Source organism: Cetorhinus maximus, chromosome 28 (genome assembly GCF_964194155.1).
Source record: "Cetorhinus maximus chromosome 28, sCetMax3.hap1.1, whole genome shotgun sequence".
In the NCBI taxonomy this organism is placed as follows: domain Eukaryota; kingdom Metazoa; phylum Chordata; class Chondrichthyes; order Lamniformes; family Cetorhinidae; genus Cetorhinus; species Cetorhinus maximus.
Genome location: NC_135906.1, coordinates 15,544,266 through 15,565,259, shown reverse-complemented (window position 1 = coordinate 15,565,259; position 20,994 = coordinate 15,544,266). Strand labels below are relative to the sequence as shown.

The 20,994-nt window shown below is 49.2% G+C and overlaps 1 protein-coding gene across 8 annotated transcripts in view; it reads left to right on the top strand.

Moving 5' to 3' along the window:
- The first annotated feature begins 7,648 nt into the window (after positions 1–7,648).
- dnm2a (dynamin 2a) overlaps positions 7,649–20,994 on the top strand; it is a 47,385-nt gene continuing 34,039 nt past the window's right edge. For 5 of the 8 annotated variants that reach the window (XM_078531247.1, XM_078531244.1, XM_078531245.1 and 2 more), the window contains exons 1-5: positions 7,650–7,896; positions 14,462–14,535; positions 16,655–16,804; positions 17,357–17,560; positions 18,145–18,243. In XM_078531247.1, the coding sequence (XP_078387373.1) occupies positions 7,736–7,896; positions 14,462–14,535; positions 16,655–16,804; positions 17,357–17,560; positions 18,145–18,243 (688 nt within the window). In that variant the 5' untranslated portion in view covers positions 7,650–7,735. Of the gene's footprint in view, positions 7,897–14,461; positions 14,536–16,654; positions 16,805–17,356; positions 17,561–18,144; positions 18,244–20,994 lie in introns of all 8 variants that reach the window. The other 3 variants (XR_013573558.1, XR_013573559.1, XR_013573557.1) reach the window with 1 other exon arrangement.

Genomic DNA, 20,994 nt, shown 5'->3' with positions numbered 1-20,994 from the left:
GACCTGTGTCCTTGTACAGCGATGTTTCAGTATACACCCAGAGTCAGCACTGTGTATGTCTCTGACACCAGTGAACAGATATTGACCCTGGGGCTGTGTTGTTTTTCAAAGTATTTCATATTGTGTGATTGGGGCTGGGAAGTACAACTCATGCAAAACAGCCTGTTCCCTCCCTGAGCACACTGCTGGGTTTCTGCTGTGCCCTTCCTTGTACTGGCTTGATTAACTCATTTCCCTGAGAGTAGCTCCATAACCTCTGCTGAAGGGCATTGTTGCCTGGCTGGCTGTTCATTATCCCTGCCTTCTCAGTGGCTGGATGTTTGGGAGCCTATAGTGGAATTGTCTCCCCTGCCCCCCAGGGACCCCTGGCTGGGTATTTGGGAGCCTGTAGAGGGATCACAGCTTGTTAATTTTTAAATCTAAAGTGACATAACTTCACCTGGGAATTTGTCTGAGCTGCTGCAGTCTGTACTTGTTGTTGGTTTTAGCCTGAATTCTCTGCATGACCTGATTTCACCCGTGTGGGTGAATTCTCTCTAAATAGTCCTGTCCTCTGTATGGTGCTTGCGGTCACACAACTTTAAGGGGTGGATAAGTAGCTTGTTTGAAATGTCATTGGTGCTCTGACTGGTTTGTGACCAGTGCATAATCTCCTGTTCAGCTGTAAAGCCACATGTGCCCACAGTTTGTTGCTAGGCTGGTTGGGTGCTCTGTGACCCAGGACATGTTAATTGTTGTTTGTCAGAATTGCTGAACACAAGCTGCATGGAATGTTGCATTTACACACACTCCCAGTGGAGGGTGCGATTTATCCCCTTCAATGCATTTCACTCAGTCCTAAAACAACAAAAATTAAGCCAAAAGTAAATACTGCGGTTGTTGGAAATCTGAAGTAAAAACAGAAAATGCTGGAAAGACTCAGCAAATCTGGCGGCATCAGTGGGGAGAGAAACTGGTAATGTTTCGAGTCCGTATGACTCTTCAGAGAAGAAAAATTAAGCCAGTATGACCTAGATATTGACATCAGGGAAAGATAATTACAACATGACAGCGATTACACTGTAAAAGTGTTTTATTGGGAGATCTTGAGGTTGTGAGAGGCACCATTTAAATACTCGTTTGTTCTTAACCTACTGGTTAGCAGGTCAAGAAGAGGAGCCCACTCTACCATTGAGAGATCATGACTGATCTGTACCTCAGCTCCATCCATCTGCCTTGACTCCATATCCTTTAAACCCTTAATAGCAAAACTCTTGGTGTCAGATTTTACATTATTAATTGAACTAGCATCTACTATTTGTGAAAGAGTTCTTCACTGTGTGAAGAAGTGTTCCTAATTTCTCTCCTGAATGGCCTGACTCTGGTATTAAGGGTATGACTCCTTGTCCTATACTCCCCTACTAGCAGGAAAGGTTTATCTCACCCCTATCACTTCCTTTCAAAATCCTTTAAATCAGCCTTTAACCTACATTCCAGTGAATACAAGCCTATTTTATATAATTCTTCAAGATTATAAGCCTTGGAACTCTAATATTCTGGTGACTTTGTGCTATATGGGACAGTATATCTTCTCTGGTGACATACTCCTCCTCTTGCCAACAGCCCCTCCTCCCGCCCTGTCTCCGATTTCAGTCTTCCACATTGCTCTGGATGCGTGAGGTATCATTTTTAGTTCATTTGCCTTTTGGGTGCCTCCCTGCCCCAAGGGCCATTACTTATGTTCAGCCTACACCGTATTGGAAAGCGATGTTGTGGCTGAGCCCAGCCCTAACTAGCAGGGACTCAGTGAGCAGAAGCCCTGGTTAGTTTATGTCTCCCTGACCCAGGACTGCTCAGCTCGATTGTGGCCCCATGTGCTTTCTTCATAAATACAGGTGCTCAGCTAAGCTGATTTGAATAAAGAGGCAGTTATCTTTGACCACAGCTGACATGCAGCTGAATCCCACCCTGCAAATAGGAGACTCACCTAGGGCCTAGGACCTCCTTGGGATCTCTCTCCTTGACCCACAGTTACTGTGGGAATGTGCAATCAATGTATCATTGCCTTTAACATGTTGACTGTCACTCCTTAAATGGTTCTCTTCAGTCCCACGATCCAGTGTGTCAGTGTGATCTGAGTGTTGAAATAAACACCTTGAGTGCAGGCAAGTCCCAAGATATGCCCTGGGTCCTCCTAATATCGGCCTGGGTGGGTTTGGACATTAACTGCAACTAAATAGTTATGTTAAAATGCTGAGATTCAGAAAGTGAGGGTGTAAAGTAAAACTTTCAAAGTTCGCCACAAATCAGACCTCTGACTTTGTCACGCAAATTAATCACTGGTGGAATTCTTTATCTGTTTGTTTTAACCCTGAAATGCACCTGTTATGTTACAAGTGAGTCATTGCATAACCCGTGGGGTAAGGAAACAGATTAAAATTCCAACAGATAAGCAAAACACTGCAGATGCTGGAAATCTGAAATAAAACAGAAAATGCTGGAAATACTCAGTAAGTCTGGAAGTATCTGAGGAAAAGTCACCAGACCTGAAATGTTAACTGTTTCTTTCCACACATACTGCCTGACCTGTTGATTAACACCTGAAACTGGGATATTGTGCGGTGGAGGGGGGGGTGGCTGTGCCAAATGCCTTTAGTGGAAATTTAGTTTTTAGAATGGAGAGGGGTGACAGGAGCTCACTGTTTACTGATGGGCCCTTGAGTCTTGATTGATTAGAGTGCTGTGCTTTGAGGCATTGTGCTCAGACTGATAGTGTTAGCCCATGTGGACATGCCTCCCTCTCCAAGCCCTTTCTAGCTTCACTGATTGAAAGATGTTTCTGTATTGTCCTGCTGTTGAATTCTGATGCAGCAAATGAACACAGGTTGAGACACCATCATGGTACTGTTGACACATCACTTATTAATACCTGGGAGTCTGCTGAAACCTCATTTCCTCAGATTCCATCCCACCTTGCTGTAAACATGGGTTCCTTTGTGAGGGGAGTGTGGGTGCTGGGGTGGGGTGGGGGGGGGGGGTGTTGGGAAAGAGGTGAACAGGTTGTGGGTGAGATGGAGGTAGAATGGATTTGGGTGATGTATAGAGGATGACCTGTGGGAATTTGACATGATTGGTTTTCCAGCAGCTTATGATGTGAGATCACTGATCTGCTTGACCTTGATCAATGTTTTTGCACTTGATGCCTATTACTTGAAATAAAATTTATTGAATAAAATTGTATGCTCATGGGTAGGTCGTGCCTGTGGATGAGCAATGAACACTGGCATGGAGAAGAGAGCAAACTCTGATAATGGTCTCTGTCTGTTGGCTGCTGTGAAGGAAGGAGCTGAAACTTGTGTTCATTCCTATCAGATGTTTATTTTTAGTGTGTATATAATTGAATAAGTATTTATAACAGTCAATAAAGAAATGAGAGTCAACTCTGAACAGCAGCTGCCTGATGATGGATTCTCTCTTCAAAATGAGCTAATGGAGCCATCGCTGGGGACCCAACAGCAAAAGGAAGCTGATCTTTTGCTGCCCTCTTTGTTGGGTTGTTGGTATAATTGCTGCTAGGTTTTGGGGTGGGAGGCAAAAGAAGATTTATTCTATCTCTTACTGAAAAATGTTTATTCCTGGCAGCTCTGTTCTCCTTGGTGCAACAATCACTTCAAACTAACCTACGTTTATTATGATTTATTACACAACTGAATGTAGCAACCCATCATACTGCCTGTGTCTAGACCTCAATCAGATCAGTTGTGAGGCTACACCCTCAAGGTGGCTTCTCCCTAAACAGGTTTATTGTTTCCAAGGATGTTGATGTCCTGAATAAAATAGACTTTCTGCTTGTCACAGCTTGTGTTGTTGAAGCCTGCTCTATCCCTCCAGCCCTATGATTGATGGCTGAGACTCATTGCTGTATGTATTGTGAATCTTGATTTCTTTCTCTCTTGGACTAGGGAGATTGTTCAGTGGCTGTCACGCATGTTGCACTTGTTTACTTTGTGAAGATTAAAGCACTTCTTTAAAATATAAAATCCAGTGTTCAAAATCTCTGCTATGAGTAGTTCCCCTTGGTGGGGCAAGAAAGGCTGGGCTGACCAGGACTGACTTGGGCAGTTGGATGGTGTGGTGTTTCTGTACCTTTGTACCAGATTACAGGGAATGGCTTTATGGTCAAAATTTTCCTTTGCTTATTCATTATCTCTGTACTGCCACTAGGCCACTGCCCCTGTGCTGCAAGACTACCAGCTAGATCCAAGTGAACTATTATTATTATTTCTTCCAGTTAAGTATTGGGATAACAGAAGCATTGGTCCCCTAGCACAAACTCTGTTCCCAGCCACCTATTCTATCCCATTCCCTGGCCATTATCTGAGGCTGAACTATTATTCCTTGCAACTTTGTCGTCATATCACAATTCTGGTTGACAGATTATGGAAACTACTGGAAGGTTCCCTTTTCCTTATCTTTTACTTCAGCCTCCACTTTCAACGGACCCTCCTCTGCCATTTCCGATACTGCCACCAAACACATCTTTCCAAAGGGACTGTTCCTTCTGCAACATCCTGGTCCACTCCTCAATCATCCCCAATGCACTCTCCCCTTCCTGTGCAAGACCATGAGATGTAACATCTGCCCTTTTATTTCCTCCCCACTGTACAGACGCCACTCTTACCAGGTGAAATAGTTATTTACTTGTACTATCAGTTTCAGTTCTTCTGTCTTGTGTATTCTGGTGATGGTTCCTTCCATTCACAGAAACATTTTCTTCATATCTACTCTAACCAGACCCCTCATGATCTTGAATACCTCTGTCAAAAGTCTTCCTCCAATCTATCTACATGGTAGGTAGACAGGAAAGGAGTTGAGACCACAGCCAGGCCAGCCACGATTTTATTGAAGGACTGAATGGCCTACTCCTGCTCCTAAGTCCCATGTTCCTTTGTAACTAAAGTTCCTCATCCCTGGAACCATTCACGTGAATCTCTTCTGCACCCTCTAATGCTTTCATATGCTCCCTATAGTATGGTTCTCAAAACTGTACACAATGCTGCAGTTGAGCCCAAACCAGTATTTTATACAGGTTTATCATAATTTATTATGTACTATATGCCCCTATTTATAAAGCCCAGGATCCTGTATGCTTTATTAACCACTTTCTCAACCTATCCTGGCACTTTCAATGATTGTGCACATACACCGCCAAGTCCATCTGCTCCTACACCCCCTTTAGAATTGCACCGTTTTGTTTATATTAACCACTTCTCATTCTTTCTACTGAAATGAATCACTTTGCATTTCTCTGCTTAAAACTTCACCTACCAGTTGACCAAAGTCTGTAGCTATCTTCCCCACAAATCACGATACTTCCAAGTTTTGTGTCATTTGCAAATTTTGAAATAGTGCCCTGTTACAGTTAAGTATAGCTCATTAATATATATCAGGAAGAGCAAGGGTCCTAACGCCGATTCCAAAGGGCCCCCACTAATTACTTTCCTCCACTCTGGAAAAACAATCGTTCATTAATACTGGTTGCTGTCACTCAACCAACCTTGTATTCATGCTGCTGCTGTCCCTAATATTCCATGAGCTCAAACTTTGCTGATAAGTCTGATATGTGGTACTTTATCAAACAGCTTTTAGAAGTCCATGTACACCACATGAACTACATTATCTCATCAACTCTGTTACCTCATCAAAAAAAACTCAATGAAGTTAATTAAACACGATTTAACCTTAACAATTTAGCGCTGGCTATCCTTAATTAACCAGCATTGGCCCAAGTGCCAGTTAATTTTGTCCTGAATTGTCGTTTCTAAAGGCTTCCCGAGGTTAAACTGACTGGCCTATAGTTGGTGGGCTTATCTTTACATTCATGGCTTTTTGAACAAGGGTGTGGCATTTGCAATTCCCCAGTCCACTGGCACTATACTGTAGTATACTGCAATCTCTGCTTACAATATGTCTGCTCGAAATTGTTCAGTCTATAAGCGTGACCCTGAACTTCTGGTCAACTGTCACTTCACTCTAACCTTTGCCTCCAACGTTGTTCTGATGAAACTCGACACAAGCTGGAGGAAAAGCATCTCCTATTTCAATTAGACACATTACAGCTTTCCAGACTTAACATTGAGTTTAACTATCTTAGATTTTAACCATTGTTCATTTTTTTGGGCAGCAGTTTTTGCTGATGATTCTGCAGATTGAGTATAATATGGGGAAGTGTTGTTATTCACTTTGATTGTAAGAATAGAAAAGCAGAATATTTTTTATAAGACATGAATGTTGAGAGAGACTTAGATACAAGTCTCTTATTGAAGCATACAGGATTCTGAAGGGGGTTGACAGGGTAGACATAGACGTCGTTTGCATTGGCTGAGGAATCCAGAACATGGCGACACAGTCTCAGGATAAGGGATCAATCAGAACTGAGATGAGGGGAAATTTCTTCAGCTAAAAGGTTGTGAATGTTTGGAATTCTCCACCCCAGAGTTTTGTGGATCTTCCAATGTTGACTATATTATGGCTGAGATAGACATTTTTTTGGTCTCTATATAGGAAGCAGGCAGGAATGTGAAGTATTGAATACATAATGGCAGAGCAGGCTCAATGGGCCATATGGTCTACTGCTCTTCTTGTGTTCTGCGGTTGTCATTTACACATCTTCCAGACCCACTTTTTGTTTCTTGACTCATTACCACTTCCCTTTCTCCTGCATCATTTTCTTTTTTGTCATTTAATCATTCGTGTTGTCTACACCATCATAGACCTTTTTGTTTATTTCTCCACTTTTCCCTGCCTACATGCTTGCTTAAAACCTGTAATATCTTTAACTTTTACCAGTCCTGATAAAAGGTTGACTGTTTCTCTCTATACAAATGCTGCCTGACCACCTGCTTTTTTCCAATATATCCTAATTTTATTTCAGATTTCCACCCTCTACAGTATTTTCCATTTGTATTCCTACTGTCTGCTGTATCTACAAAATAGGAGCAGAGGTAGGCCATTTGGCCTAAACTCTGGTGGAAACAAGCTAACTTTTCCTCATAAGACGACCTGCTCATTCCAGGTATCAATCTAATAACATTCCGTTGAACTGCTTCCAATGCATTTGCATCCATCCTTAAATAAGGAAACCAAAACTGTACTCAATGTTCCTTATACAACTGAAGCATAACATCCTGTTATGTTCAATTCCTCTCATGATAAAGAGATTGGCCTTCGGAATGCTGTGCCTATGGAATTGTACAGCCTGTTCACCTGCTTCCTCATCCACACTGACAATTGCAGAGGGTGGGTGCACATTTACAGGTGACCTCATCATTCTCCAATCGATTCGAGTGTTAATGATTGATAAGGAAGAACAGCCATTCAGCAGCAAGGAGGGTGGGAAAACAGTTCAGGTGTGGGTGGGAAACCAATCAGCGGCTGGACCTGGATGATTGGCAGAAAGCTGAAGCCAATTGCTGAGAGAAGAGGCGGGAACAATAGAATTGACGGTTGATTGATCCAATCAGCTTGGGAGGCAATGAGAACCATGGAAAACAATCCAATCAGATTTGACTTCAGTCTGATTGACGTGAGTGAAGTCCAGGCGGTCCTTTGGGGAAACTAAGGTATGATTGGTTGTATATGGATGATTGACGGCTGCGTTAGCGAATGGGCAGAGGGTCAGTACAGTCCTGGCCCAGGGTGGGAGCGGAAGCGCAGGCCGCAGGCCCTGGGAGGGAGTGAATCCCGGAGCCGCAACATGGGGAACCGGGGGATGGAGGATCTCATCCCGCTCGTCAACAAACTGCAAGACGCTTTCAGCTCGATCGGCCAGAGCTGCAACCTCGACCTGCCGCAGATCGCAGTGGTGGGCGGGCAGAGCGCCGGCAAAAGCTCGGTGCTGGAGAACTTCGTCGGCAGGTGGGAGGCCGGAGAGAGGACAGGGCCTGAGGAGAGACAGACAGACAGGGCCTGGGGGTGAGAGAGAGAGAGAGACTGGGGGGGGGGTGAGAGAGAGACTGGGGGGGGGGTGAGAGAGAGACTGGGGGGGGGGGGTGAGAGAGAGACTTGGGGGGGGGGGTGAGAGAGAGACTTGGGGGGGGGGCGGGTGAGAGAGAGACTGGGGGGGGGTGAGAGAGAGACTGGGGGGGGGGTGAGAGAGAGACTGGGGGGGGGGTGAGAGAGAGACTGGGGGGGGGGGTGAGAGAGAGACTGGGGGGGGGGGGGGTAGAGAGAGACTTGGGGGGGGGGTGAGAGAGAGACTGGGGGGGGGGTGAGAGAGAGACTGGGGGGGGGGTGAGAGAGAGACTGGGGGCGGGGTGAGAGAGAGACTGGGGGGGGGTGAGAGAGAGACTGGGGGGGGGTGAGAGAGAGACTGGGGGGGGGGTGAGAGAGAGAGACTGGGGGGGGTGAGAGAGAGAGACTGGGGGGGGGTGAGAGAGAGAGACTGGGGGGGGTGAGAGAGAGACTGGGGGTGGGTGAGAGAGACGGGGTGGTGAGAGAGAGACTGGGGGTGGGGGGGGGTGAGAGAGAGACTGGGGGTGGGCGGGGTGGTGAGAGAGAGACTGGGGGTGGGGGGGGTGAGAGAGAGACTGGGGGTGGGGGGGGGTGAGAGAGAGACTGGGGGTGGGGGGGGTGAGAGACTGGGGGTGGGGGGGGGTGAGAGACTGAGGGTGGGGTGAGAGAGGGGGTGGGGGTGGGTGAGAGAGAGACTGGGGGTGGGGGGGGTGAGAGAGAGACTGGGGGTGGGGGGGGTGAGAGAGAGACTGGGGGTGGGGGGGGTGAGAGAGAGACTGGGGGTGGGGCGGGTGAGAGAGAGACTGGGGGTGGGGGGGGGTGAGAGACTGGGGGTGGGGGGTGGGGGAGGTGAGAGACTGGGGGTGGGGGGGGTGAGAGACTGGGGGTGGGGGGTGGGGGGGGTGAGAGACTGGGGGTGGGGGGTGGGGGGGGTGAGAGACTGGGGGTGGGGGGTGGGGGGGGTGAGAGACTGGGGGTGGGGTGAGAGAGAGTGGGGGTGGGGGGTGGGGGGGTTGAGAGACTGGGGGTGGGGTGAGAGAGAGTGGGGGTGGGTGAGAGAGAGACTGGGGGTGGGTGGGGTGAGAGAGAGAGTGGGGGTGGGTGAGAGAGAGACTGGGGGTGGGGGGGGTGAGAGAGAGACTGGGGGTTGGGGGGGGTGAGAGATAGACAGGGGTTGGGGGGGGGTGGAGAGAGAGATAGACAGGGGTTGGGGGGGGTGGAGAGAGAGACAGACAGGGGTTGGGGGGGGTGGAGAGAGAGACAGACAGGGGTGGGGGGGTGGGTGGAGTGAGAGACAGACAAGGGGTGGGGGGGGGGAGAGAGAGAGACAGACAGGGGGTGGTGGGGGGGGAGAGAGAGAGACAGACAGGGGGTGGGGAGAGAGACAGACAGGGCCTGGGGGGCGGGGGCGAGAGACAGACAGGGCCTGAGAGGGGGGTGGGGGGGGTGGAGAGAGAGAGAGAGAGACAGACAGGGCCTGGGGGTGGGGGGAGAGAGAGAGAGAGACAGGACCTGGGGGTGGGGAGAGAGAGAGAGAGAGAAAGAGACAGGGCCTGGGGGTGGGAGAGAGAAAGAGACAGGGCCTGGGGGTGGGAGAGAGAGAGAAAGAGACAGGGCCTGGGGGTGGGAGAGAGAGAGAGAGAGAAAGAGACAGGGCCTGGGGGTGGGAGAGAGAGAGAGAGAGAGAGAGAGAAAGAGACAGGGCCTGGGGGTGGGAGAGAGAGAGAGAGAGAGAGAGAAAGAGACAGGGCTTGGGGGTGGGAGAGAGAGAGAGAGAGAGAGAAAGAGACAGGGCCTGGGGGTGGGAGAGAGAGAGAGAGAGAGAAAGAGACAGGGCCTGGGGGTGGGAGAGAGAGAGAGAGAGAAAGACACAGGGCCTGGGGGTGGGGGAGAGAGAGAGAGAGAGAAAGAGACAGGGCCTGGGGGCAGAGAGAGAAAGAGACAGGGCCTGGGGGTGGGAGAGAGAGAGAGAGAGAGAGAAAGAGATAGGGCCTGGGGGCAGAGAAAGAGAGAGACAGGGCCTGGGGGCGGAAAGAGAGAGAGAGAGCGAGTGAATGACAGGGCCTGGGGGCGGAGAGAGGGAGAGAGAGAGAGACAGGGCCTGGGGGCGGAGAGAGAGAGAAGACAGGGCCTGGGGGCGGAGAGAGAGAGAGAGAGACAGGGCCTGGGGGCGGAGAGAGAGAGAGAGAGACAGGGCCTGGGGGCGGAGAGAGAGAGAGAGGGCATGGGGAGAGAGAGTGGGTGCTACAGGGTTGGGTCCTTGGGCCCCAACTATTAACAATCTATTCGAATGACTTGGATTCAGGGATAGAAGGTACTATAGCTAAATTTGTAGATGACACTAAAATAGGTGGGAAAGTAAGTTGCAATGAAGAAATATGAAATTTACAACTGGATATGGACAGGTTAGGCGAGTTGGCCAAAATCTGGCAGATGGAGCACTGCACAGTTTTGGTCCTCTTACTGGAGGAAGGATGTAGTTGTATTAGAGGGGTTCAGAGGAGGTTCACTAGATTGATTTTCACTAGATTGATTCCAGGGATGCGGGGCTTGTCTTATGAGGAGAGATTGAGTAGTTTAGGCCTATACTCACTAGGGTTTAGAAGGATGAGAGGAGATCTAATTGAGATATATAAGATGCTAAAGGGGATAGACAAAGTAGACGTGAAGCGGATGTTTCCCCTTGTGGGGCATTCTAGAACGAGAGGCCATAGTTTTAGGCTAAGGGGTGGTAGATTGAAATCAGAGATGAGGAGGAATTACTTTTCTCATAGGGTCGTGAATCTGTGGAATTCACTACCTCAGAGTGCAGTGGTTGCCGGGACGCTGAATAAATTTGAGGAGATAGACAGATTTTTAATTAGAAACGGGTTGAAAGGTTATGGGGAGAAGTCGGGAAATTAGAGTTGAGGCCGAAATGAGATCAGCCATGATCGTATTGAATGGCGGGGCAGGCTCGAGGGGCTGAATTGCCTACTCCTGCCCCTAGTTCTTATGAGAGAGAGAGACAGACAGACAGGGCCTGGGGGGGAGAGAGAGGGAGGTAGGGAGAGACAGACAGACAGGGCCTGGGGGGGAGGGGGAGGGAGGGAGAGACAGACAGACAGGGCCTGGGGAGAGGGAGGGAGAGAGAGTCAGAGCCCCAGGAGAGGGTGACACAGGGTCCCAGGAGTCGAGGAAGTGAGAAAGAGAGTGAGAGAGAGACGGGGCGGTGGGAGGGGAGAGTGATTGTGACAGACAAGGCGGGGGCGAGCGAGCCTGGGCCTGGGGTGAAGGAGAGAGAGATACAATAAGTATCATAAGAGAGGAAGCACTGGAGAGACCGACATCCTTGAAGGCGGATAAATCACCAGGGCCAGATGGATTATATCCTTGGATGTTTAAGGAGGCCCGGGAGGAAATAAGAGAATGCTCTGAGGATGCTTTTCCAATCCTCACTAGATGCAGGCAGGGTACCAGAGGATTGGAGGTCTGTGAACGTTGTACAATATTTAAAAAGGGTGCAAGGGATAGGCCAGAAAGTTATGGGCCGGTCAGTCTGACTTCAGTTGTGGACAAATTATTGGAATTAATTCTGAGACAGGATAAACTGTCACTTAGAAAGGCACGGATTAATCAGAGATAGTCAGCATGGTTTTGTTAGGGGAAGATCGTGTTTTACTAATTTAATAGAATTTTTTGAGGAAGTAACAAGGAGGATTGATGAGGGCAGTGTAGTGGATGTGGTCTACGTGGATTTCAGAAAGACATTTGATAAAGTCCCACATGGCAGACTGGTCAGGAAAGTGAAATCTCTTGGGATACAGGGTAAGGTGGTGAGTTGGATCCAAAATTGGCTCAGCGACAGGAAACAAAGGGTAATGATTGATGGATGTTTTTACGAATGGAAAACTATTTCCAGTGGCATTCCACAGGGGCTCAGTGTTAGGGCCTTTGCTGTTTGTTATATATATTAATGACTTGGACTAAAATATGGGAGGTATGATTGGGAAATTTGCAGATGACACCAAACATTGGCCGTGTAGTTGGATAGTGAAGTGGATAGTTGTTGTCTCCAGAATGATATCAATGGTTTGGTTGAGTGGGTGGAAAAGTGGCAGATGGAATTCAATCTGTAGAAGTGTGAGGTAATGCATTTGGGGAGGACAAACAAAGCAAGGGAATGCACAATAAATGGGAAGGGTAGAGGAAGTGAGAGACGTTGGAGTGCATGTCAACAGGTCCCTGCAGATGGCAGGACAGGTGAATTAGGTGGTAAAGAAAGCATATGGAGTGCTTTCCTTTACTGAACGAGGTATTGAATACAAAAGCAGGGATGTAATGCTGGAACTGTATAAAATGCTGGGTAGGCCACAGCTGGAGTTTTGTGTACAGTTCTGGTCACCACATTACAGAAAGGGCATAATTGCTCTGGAGAGAGTGCAGAGGAGATTTACAAGAATGTTGCCAGGGCTTGAAAATTGCAGCTGTGAGGAGAGATTGGATAGGCTGGGGTTGTTTTCCTTAGAACAGAGGAGGCTGAGGGGTGACCTAATTGAGGTGTACAAAATTGAGGGGCTTAAATAGGGTAGGCAGGAAAGGCCTGTTTCTGCTAACTGAGGGGTCAATTACCAGGGGGCATAGATTGAGGGTGATTGGTAGAAAGATTAGAGGGGACGTGAGGAAAAACCTTTTCACCCAGAGGGTGGTGGGTGTCTGGAATTCACTGCCTAAGTTGGTGGTTGAGGCTGAATCGCTCAACCCATTTAAAAGGATCTGCACCTGAAGTGCTGTAACCTGCAGGGTTAGGACCAGGTGCTGGAAAGTGGGATTAAAAATGAGCAGCTAGTTAGTTCCTCTTCCCTTTTTTGGCTGCCACAGACACAATGGGCTGAATGGTCTCTCTGCAACGTAACTTTTCTATGGTTCTAGGAGCTGTCAGCTCAGCTGGCCCACTGCTGCCTTGCATGTATCCTTACTTAACACTGGGGTCAATGGTGCTTTTGAGCAGTGCCCAGGTTTGGAACAGATTCTGTTAATATTGAAAGGAGGCTTAATTTCTGGTTGAGAATAAGAGACTTGCAGTGGAGGATCGAGTGTTTGAGCAAGGTCTAGGGAAGGTACCGCTGAGGAGGAAGTGGTGAAAAGAACTGTACTCCAGTAGAGCTCACTCAGCATGAGTTGTTTTCTCCCACTGGTGCAACTTGTTCCCTGTGCTGTGTTTGCTTGAAATAGGCTTGGGGATTGGATTAGGCAAGAGTGACAGGTGCTGCATAAAGGCTTACAATGAGGTTCACATGGGTCTGATTTAGGTATGACGCAAGGGAGGGGGTGACGGAGTGTGTGGTGGGGAGGGAGGAGTGTGTGGGGGGGAGGTGAGGAAGGGGTTGGAGTGACGGGAGGGATTTTGGCAGTGGGGGGGGTGGATCTGCGCTGGGGAGGAAGGGGCCGGCGGGGAGAGGGGTGGAAGGGGCCGGCGGGGAGAAAGGGGGAGGAAGGGGCCGGCGGGGAGAAAGGGGGAGGAAGGGGCCGGCGGGGAGAAAGGGGCCGGTGGGGAGAAAGGGGGAGGAAGGGGCCGGCGGGGAGAAAGGGGGAGGACGGGGCCGGCGGGGAGAAAGGGGCCGGCGGGGAGAAAGGGGGAGGAAGGGGCCGGCGGGGAGAAAGGGGGAGGAAGGGGCCGGCGGGGAGAAAGGGGGAGGAAGGGGCCGGCGGGGAGAAAGGGGCCGGCGGGGAGAAAGGGGGAGGAAGGGGCCGGCGGGGAGAAAGGGGGAGGAAGGGGCCGGCGGGGAGAAAGGGGGAGGAAGGGGCCGGCGGGGAGAAAGGGGGAGGAAGGGGCCGGCGGGGAGAAAGGGGGAGGAAGGGGCCGGCGGGGAGAAAGGGGGAGGGGGACAGCTTAGTGCCAGTCCTGCTCGGAGCAATAGGCTCATTTGCTCATTGTGAATATCCATTACGCGTCCGAGTGGTTTGTGATTGGCCAACAACAGCTGTGCCAAATGTTACAACACATTCTGAGCACCCTGTTGGTTATACACTGTCCATTGGTGAATGGATCCATGTAATAATGTGTACAGGGCTCAAGTTGTACCCCCCCTCCACCATCCACAGCTTCACTCCCTTCTGCCCCAGCCCCTCCCATCTACTCTCAATTCCTCCCCACATCATTAAGCTTCTACAGTTGGTGAAGAGCAGTATAAACTGTTCTGCTCAATTCTGCTTTCTCCTTTCAATCTGTTAACTGCTGCTTTGTAGCTTCTGAGGTCTAGTTTGAATGAAAACTCCCTGTGTACAGTATGAATGTCCTCCTGATTCTGTACTATATACAGAGTGTTATCAGAAACGTAGTGGTATTGTACTGCTTATTCTGTACTGTATCAGGGAGTATTTTCAAGTCTCCCTGCTGCTTTCTGCAGATGTCCTATCGCTTCTGAGTGGTGATTCTTGGTGGTCACTAATCAGTGCAAGAAATGCTCATTGCTGTCTTTATTTTCAGGGATTTCCTTCCTCGTGGCTCTGGAATTGTCACTCGCCGGCCACTCGTCCTGCAGCTCATCAATGCAAAAACGGGTAAGTGTACCTCTGGGTGTTGCCATGGTTTGGAGACAGCAGTGCATGCAACTGGTCAGTGACTTACAACTAACTAGATGTTTAAAGTCCAGCTGGCCCTCTCAAATAGCCGACCCCTTCCTTCCTCCCCCCTCCCCACCGCCGCCGCCGACCCCTTCCTCCCCCCTCCCCACCGCCGCCGACCCCTTCCTCCCCACCCCTCCCCACCGCCGCCGACCCCTTCCTCCCCCCTCCCCACCGCCGCCGACCCCTTCCTCCCCCCTCCCCACCGCCGCCGACCCCTTCCTCCCCCCTCCCCACTGCCGCCGACCCCTTCCTCCCCCCTCCCCACCGCTGCCGACCCCTTCCTCCCCCCTCCCCACCGCCGCCGACCCCTTCCTCCCCCCTCCCCACCGCCGCCGACCCCTTCCTCCCCCCTCCCCACCGCCACCGACCCCTTCCTCCCCACCGCCGCCGACCCCTTCCTCCCCCCTCCCCACCGCCGCCGACCCCTTCCTCCCCCCTCCCCACCGCCGCCGACCCCTTCCTCCCCCCTCCCCACCGCCGCCGACCCCTTCCTCCCCCCTCCCCACCGCCGCCGACCCCTTCCTCCCCCCTCCCCACCGCCGCCGACCCCTTCCTCCCCCCCCCTCCCCACCGCCGCCGACCCCTTCCTCCCCACCCCTCCCCACCGCCGCCGACCCCTTCCGAACACACCTCCGTCTTAACACAATCGATGCTGTGGTCACCGTGTACTGTTTAAATTCTTTCATAGGATGTGGGTATCGCTGGAAAATCCAGCATTTGTTGCCCATCCCTAATTGCGTGGCCATTTTAGAGGGCAGTTAAAAGTCAGCTAGATTGCTGGGGGTCTGGAGTCACGTGTAGGTCAGACCAGGTAAGGATGGCAGGTTTCTGTCCATAAAGGGCAAACAATGAAGTTTCAGAGTCACCATCACTGAGAGGTGCTCACAATTTCAGCTGCCCTAGTGGGATTTGAACCCATGTCCCCATAGCGTTAGCCTGGGCCTCTAGAGTTTTGGTCATGTTGTTACCACTATGCCATTGTCTCTCTCTTTGTTCCTTCCCCCCCCAGGTGTTTCTGATAAGATCATAAGGAATAGGAGCAGCAGTTGGTTGTTCAGCTCCTTGGGCCTGCTCTACAATTCAGTAAGATCATGGCTGATCTGATTGTGGCCTTAACTTCCAGTCTCCCTCTCAGACTTGCTCTTTATCCTCTCTCCGCAGTCTCCCTGCTCTCTCTCAGACTTGTTCTTTATCCTCTCTCCGCAGCCTTCCCCTCAGAATGGTTCTTTATTTTCTCGCCGCTGCCTCCCTCTCAGAATCGCTCTTTATCCTCTCTCCGCAGTCTCCCCCTCAGGCTCGCTCTTTATCCTCTCTCCGCAGTCTCCCCCTCAGGCTCGCTCTTTATCCTCTCTCCGCAGTCTCCCCCTCAGGCTCGCTCTTTATCCTCTCTCTACAGTCTCCCCCTCAGGCTTGCTCTTTATCCTCTCTCCGCAGTCTCCCCCTCAGGCTCACTCTTTATCCTCTCTCCGCAGTCTCCCCCTCAGGCTCGCTCTTTATCCTCTCTCCACAGTCTCCCCCTCAGGCTTGCTCTTTATCCTCTCTCCGCAGTCTCCCCCTCAGGCTCGCTCTTTATCCTCTCTCCGCAGTCTCCCCCTCAGGCTCGCTCTTTATCCTCTCTCCGCAGTCTCCCCCTCAGGCTCGCTCTTTATCCTCTCTCCACAGTCTCCCCCTCAGGCTCACTCTTTATCCTCTCTCCGCAGTCTTCCCCTCAGGCTTGCTCTTTATCCTCTCTTCGCAGTCTCCCTGTGGCCTCTTGGGTCCTGTGTTTTAACTCGTGCCGCTCTCTGCTAAACAATGGTTTGAATGCAATTTGAACCCAGGAAATCTTGTGTGTTCCTACTAGCAACCCAAAGTGTGAATCATACCGCTGGACCAATGAGTGCACTAAGGATGTAATTTTGGTTTGAAGGGATTTTGGTTGGTGGGATTTTAATAGTAATTTTTGAAAAGACTGTAATCCTCCTGTTTATCTGAAGGGTCCTTAATTGTGTTTGAGTGCTCATGGTACTAGATCTCTGACTACACCTATGTAATGGTTTGTTTCCTCTTGCAGAGCATGCCGAGTTTCTGCACTGCAAAGGGAAGAAATTTACAGATTTTGATGAGGTTCGGCAGGAGATTGAAGCTGAGACGGACAGAGTTACTGGGAGCAATAAAGGGATCTCGTCAATTCCCATCAACCTGAGGGTGCATTCCCCACATGGTGAGTGGGGCCTTCAAACTGCTTGACCAGATCTAGGCGACGAGGGTTATTTGAGATCTTGCAGAATACGAGTGGTGCTTGTAAGCTGTGATCCCCTCTGTTTATTGTGCATTCACAAACTACTCAAAGAGAGGAGGTATAATCACCAGAACTACAATAAGCCCTGAGGGAGCAATATCAACAGATACTCGCAGCTGTAACTAAGCTACATTCTCGAGTCCCAGTGACTGCAGCCTTGATGGTTCAGGTCTTGTGGCCCTTTGGATAGGGTGTGTCACTCTGCTGTCACCTGGTCCCAGCTCCTGTCATTCCATGAACAACACACAGCTTTCCAGGGGCTCACGCAGATCTGCCTGTAATTCAAACCTGCAGTTGCTGAGCAAGAAACACACTGAATTATTTTGATTTAAGGTGAGGGCAGCGGGCCGGGCGGGGGGTGGGGTGGGGGGGGTGGGTTCAGTATTTTGCAGGAATACGTTTTCCTCACTTTGCTTGGTTTTTCTATAATTGTTGGTCCTAATTCAGTCTTTTCACTTGCCTTTTTTTTGCTAGTTTTAAATCTGACATTGATTGATTTACCGGGTATCACCAAGGTGCCGGTCGGTGATCAGCCAGCTGATATAGAGCACCAGATCAAAGAAATGATCATGCAGTTTATCAGCAAAGAGAACTGCCTCATCCTGGCTGTCACTCCAGCAAACTCTGACCTCGCCAACTCAGATGCACTCAAGATTGCCAAGGAGGTTGACCCACAAGGTAAGTCTGTTTGTCTTCTGGTTCCAACATTCCTGTTCCCACAGGATAGGGAATGGCATTGGATAGACAATCATCACTTCTGGAAAAACATTGGTGTTCTTGAAGTTCTTTGAAGTGACTGTAAAACTTGCAGACTTGCCATCACACCAGGCCTAGATTTACCCTGTGTCTGTCTCTCCTGAGCAAACATTAAGCGTGTCGGAAGAAATTCCAAGTTCTAACAGAGCAGAATCATCTCATCCTCAGGAATATGGAGCAGTTTATTCATGGTCCTATGGCTGGATTAGCTGAGACAAGTATTCTGAGGCTCCAGTCACTTTCTTACCTAAGTGCTAAGCTGACTGGTGACTTCTGTGTCTTTACTGTCATTGTACCTGAGCTTATAATCTAAAATCTACAAGTGGCTATTGATTGTAGAACTGAAAATGATGTTTAAACAGCACTGAGAGGAAGTTGCTTTTTAACGTTGGTTCATAGATGCAAAAAGTTAATTGTTTGCATTTTTAACTTCAATTAGTGGGACTGATTCCCTTATTCTATGTTGTCTGGATCATCAACTCTCTAAACCTCTCCTCTCTGCACAGGTTTAAGGGTCATTGGTGTGATTACAAAGTTGGATCTGATGGATGAAGGGACTGATGCCCGCGACATACTGGAAAACCGGCTCCTTCCTCTTCGCAGGGGTAAGTTCAGCACAGGCCATCAGCTCATTTGGATTATGCCAGAGTTTATAATCCACACAAACCTCCTCTCTAGCCCCATCATTATAACCTTCTGTTCCTTTCTCCCTCATGTACATTTCCTTAGGTGTCTACGCTGCTCCCTATGGTAACAAGTTCCACATTCTCGCCACCTCCTGGTGAGGAACTTTCTCCTGAATTCGTTCTTGGATTTATTAGTGACTCTAATATTTAAGGCCCCTGGTTCTGGTCTTGGCTTCAAGTGGAAGCATCATCTCTACATCTACTCAATCAATCCCTTTCATAATCTTAAACACCTCTATCAGTCTTCTCTTTTGAAAAGAAATTAATTCCAGCCTTTTCAATTCTTCCTGATGTCCATAATCTCTCAGTTCTTTTAAATCTTTTTTGCACCTTCTCTAGTGCCTCAATAACCAAAATATATAAATCCTTCTCCGTGTCAATGACATTTACCAACAGTCGCTCGGTAGTACAGAACTTGAATCTTGCTGAAGAGAGCTATTTTGCTGAAGCTTTTCATCGTGCACTCATCAGCACAAACACGAGTGCCAAATTTCAGATGATCACAGTTCATACTACAGGAGAGAAGGGTGCTGATTGGTTGACAAGTCAGCTCTGGTCAAGGCGTTGCCATGGGCAAAGCAACAGGGAACTATAGGCTCCCCCAACACCTGAGTAATTCAAAAAGAGGCGCAAGGCTTGGACATATTCCTTTTTGCATACATGAATGGTGGTGGACAATTAAACAGCTCACTGGAGGAGGAGGCTGCACAAATACCCCCATCCTCAAATGATGGGGGAGCCGAGTGCATCAGTGCAAAAGATAAGGCTGAAACATTCACAACAATCTTCAGCCAGAGGTGCCAAATGGATAATCCATCTTGGTCTCTTCCAGAGGCCCCCTGCATCACAGGTGCCAGTCTTCAGCCAATTCAGTTCACTCCACATGATATCAAGAAGCGGCTTAAGGCACTGGATACTGCAAAGGCTATGGTCCATGACAATATTCCGGCAGTAGTACTGAAGATCTTTGCTCCAGAGCTAGCCACACCAAGAACTAGCCAAGCTGTTCAGGTACACTTATAACACTAGCATCTACCAGGCAATGTGGAAAATTGCCCAGGCATGTTCTCCACACAAAAACCACAACAGATCCAACATGGCCAATTACTGCCCCATCAGTCTGCTCTCAATCATTAGCAAATTAATGGAAGGGGTCGTCGGCAGCGCTATCAAGTGACGCTTAGCAATAAACTGCTGACTGATGCTCAGTTTGGGCCCTGCCAGTGTCACTCAGCTTATTACCTCAATACAGCCTTGGTTCAAATATGGGCAAAAGGGCTAAACTCCCGAGGTGAGGTGAGAGTGACTACCCTTGACATCAAGACAGCATTTGACCGAATATGGCATCAAGGAGCCCTAGCAAAACTGGAGTCAATGGGAATCGGGGAAAATTCTTCATGGGTTGGAGTCATACCTAGCACAAAGGAAGATGGTTGTGGTTGTTGGAGGTCAATCATCTTGGTCCCCGGAAGTCGCTGCAGGAGTTCCTCAGGTAGTGTCCTGGGCCTAACCATCTTCCGCTTCTTCATCAATGACTTTCTCTTCTTCATAAGGTCAGAAGTGGGGATGTTCACAGATTGTGCAATGTTGAGCACCATTCATGACTCTTCAGCTATTGAAGCAGTCCGTATCCATATTCAGCAATGCTCAGGCTTGAGATAATAAGTGGCAAGTAACTTCATGCCAGGGCAGTGATCATCTCCAACAAGAGAGAATCTAACCATGGCCCCTTTGACATTCAGTGGCATTACCGTCACTGAATCCCTCAATATCAACATCCAAGGGGTTGCCATTGACCATAAATTGAACTGGATTTGCCGTATAAACACTGTGGCTACAAGAGCAGGTCAGAGGCTAGGAATCCTGTGGCGAGTAACTCACCACCTGACTCCCCAGAACCTGTCCACTATCTACAGGGCACAAGTCAGGAGTGTGATAGAATAATCTCCAGTTGTCTGGATGAGTGCAGACAACAACAAAAGCTGGGCACCATCCAGGTCGAAGCAGCTCGCTTGATTGGCACCCCATCCACAAACATTCACTCCCTCCATACTGATGCACAGTAGCAGCAGTGTGTACCATCTACAAGATGCACAGCGGCATCTCACCAAGGCTCCTTTGACAGCACCTTCCAAACCTGTGACCTCTACCACCTAGAAGGGCAAGGGCAGCAGACGAATGGGAACAGCACCACCTGCAAGTTCCCCTCAAGCTGATAAGCATGTCTACACGGGCTTTCTTGAAAGCAAGTTACAAAAGTGTTTGTTAGACTTGCTTAATAGTAACACGCTGCTTTGTGATGTATATGATCAGATTCATCCTTATGGCTCGTTACATCCATGCATGTATGGGCTGCTGAAGACTCAAGTCATGTCCCATTATTATGAATGACCAGCTGTACGCAGATGAACCGACCAAACACTTGACTTGAATTACTACAGCCAGGTCTTAGTGAGTTTTCCCAAATATACAGTGAATGATTCCTTTACCTTCGTGAAGACTAATTGTGACCTACATATTGTTAGCGAACATACTTCTGAAGGAAACCATTGATATTAGCATCATGTTTTTATATCACGGCAATATATAGACGCAGTGCCATTTTCTGAATCTGGATTCATTGAACTTATGAACTTAGCAACTCACGCAGTCAGGTTCTGTTTTGATAGC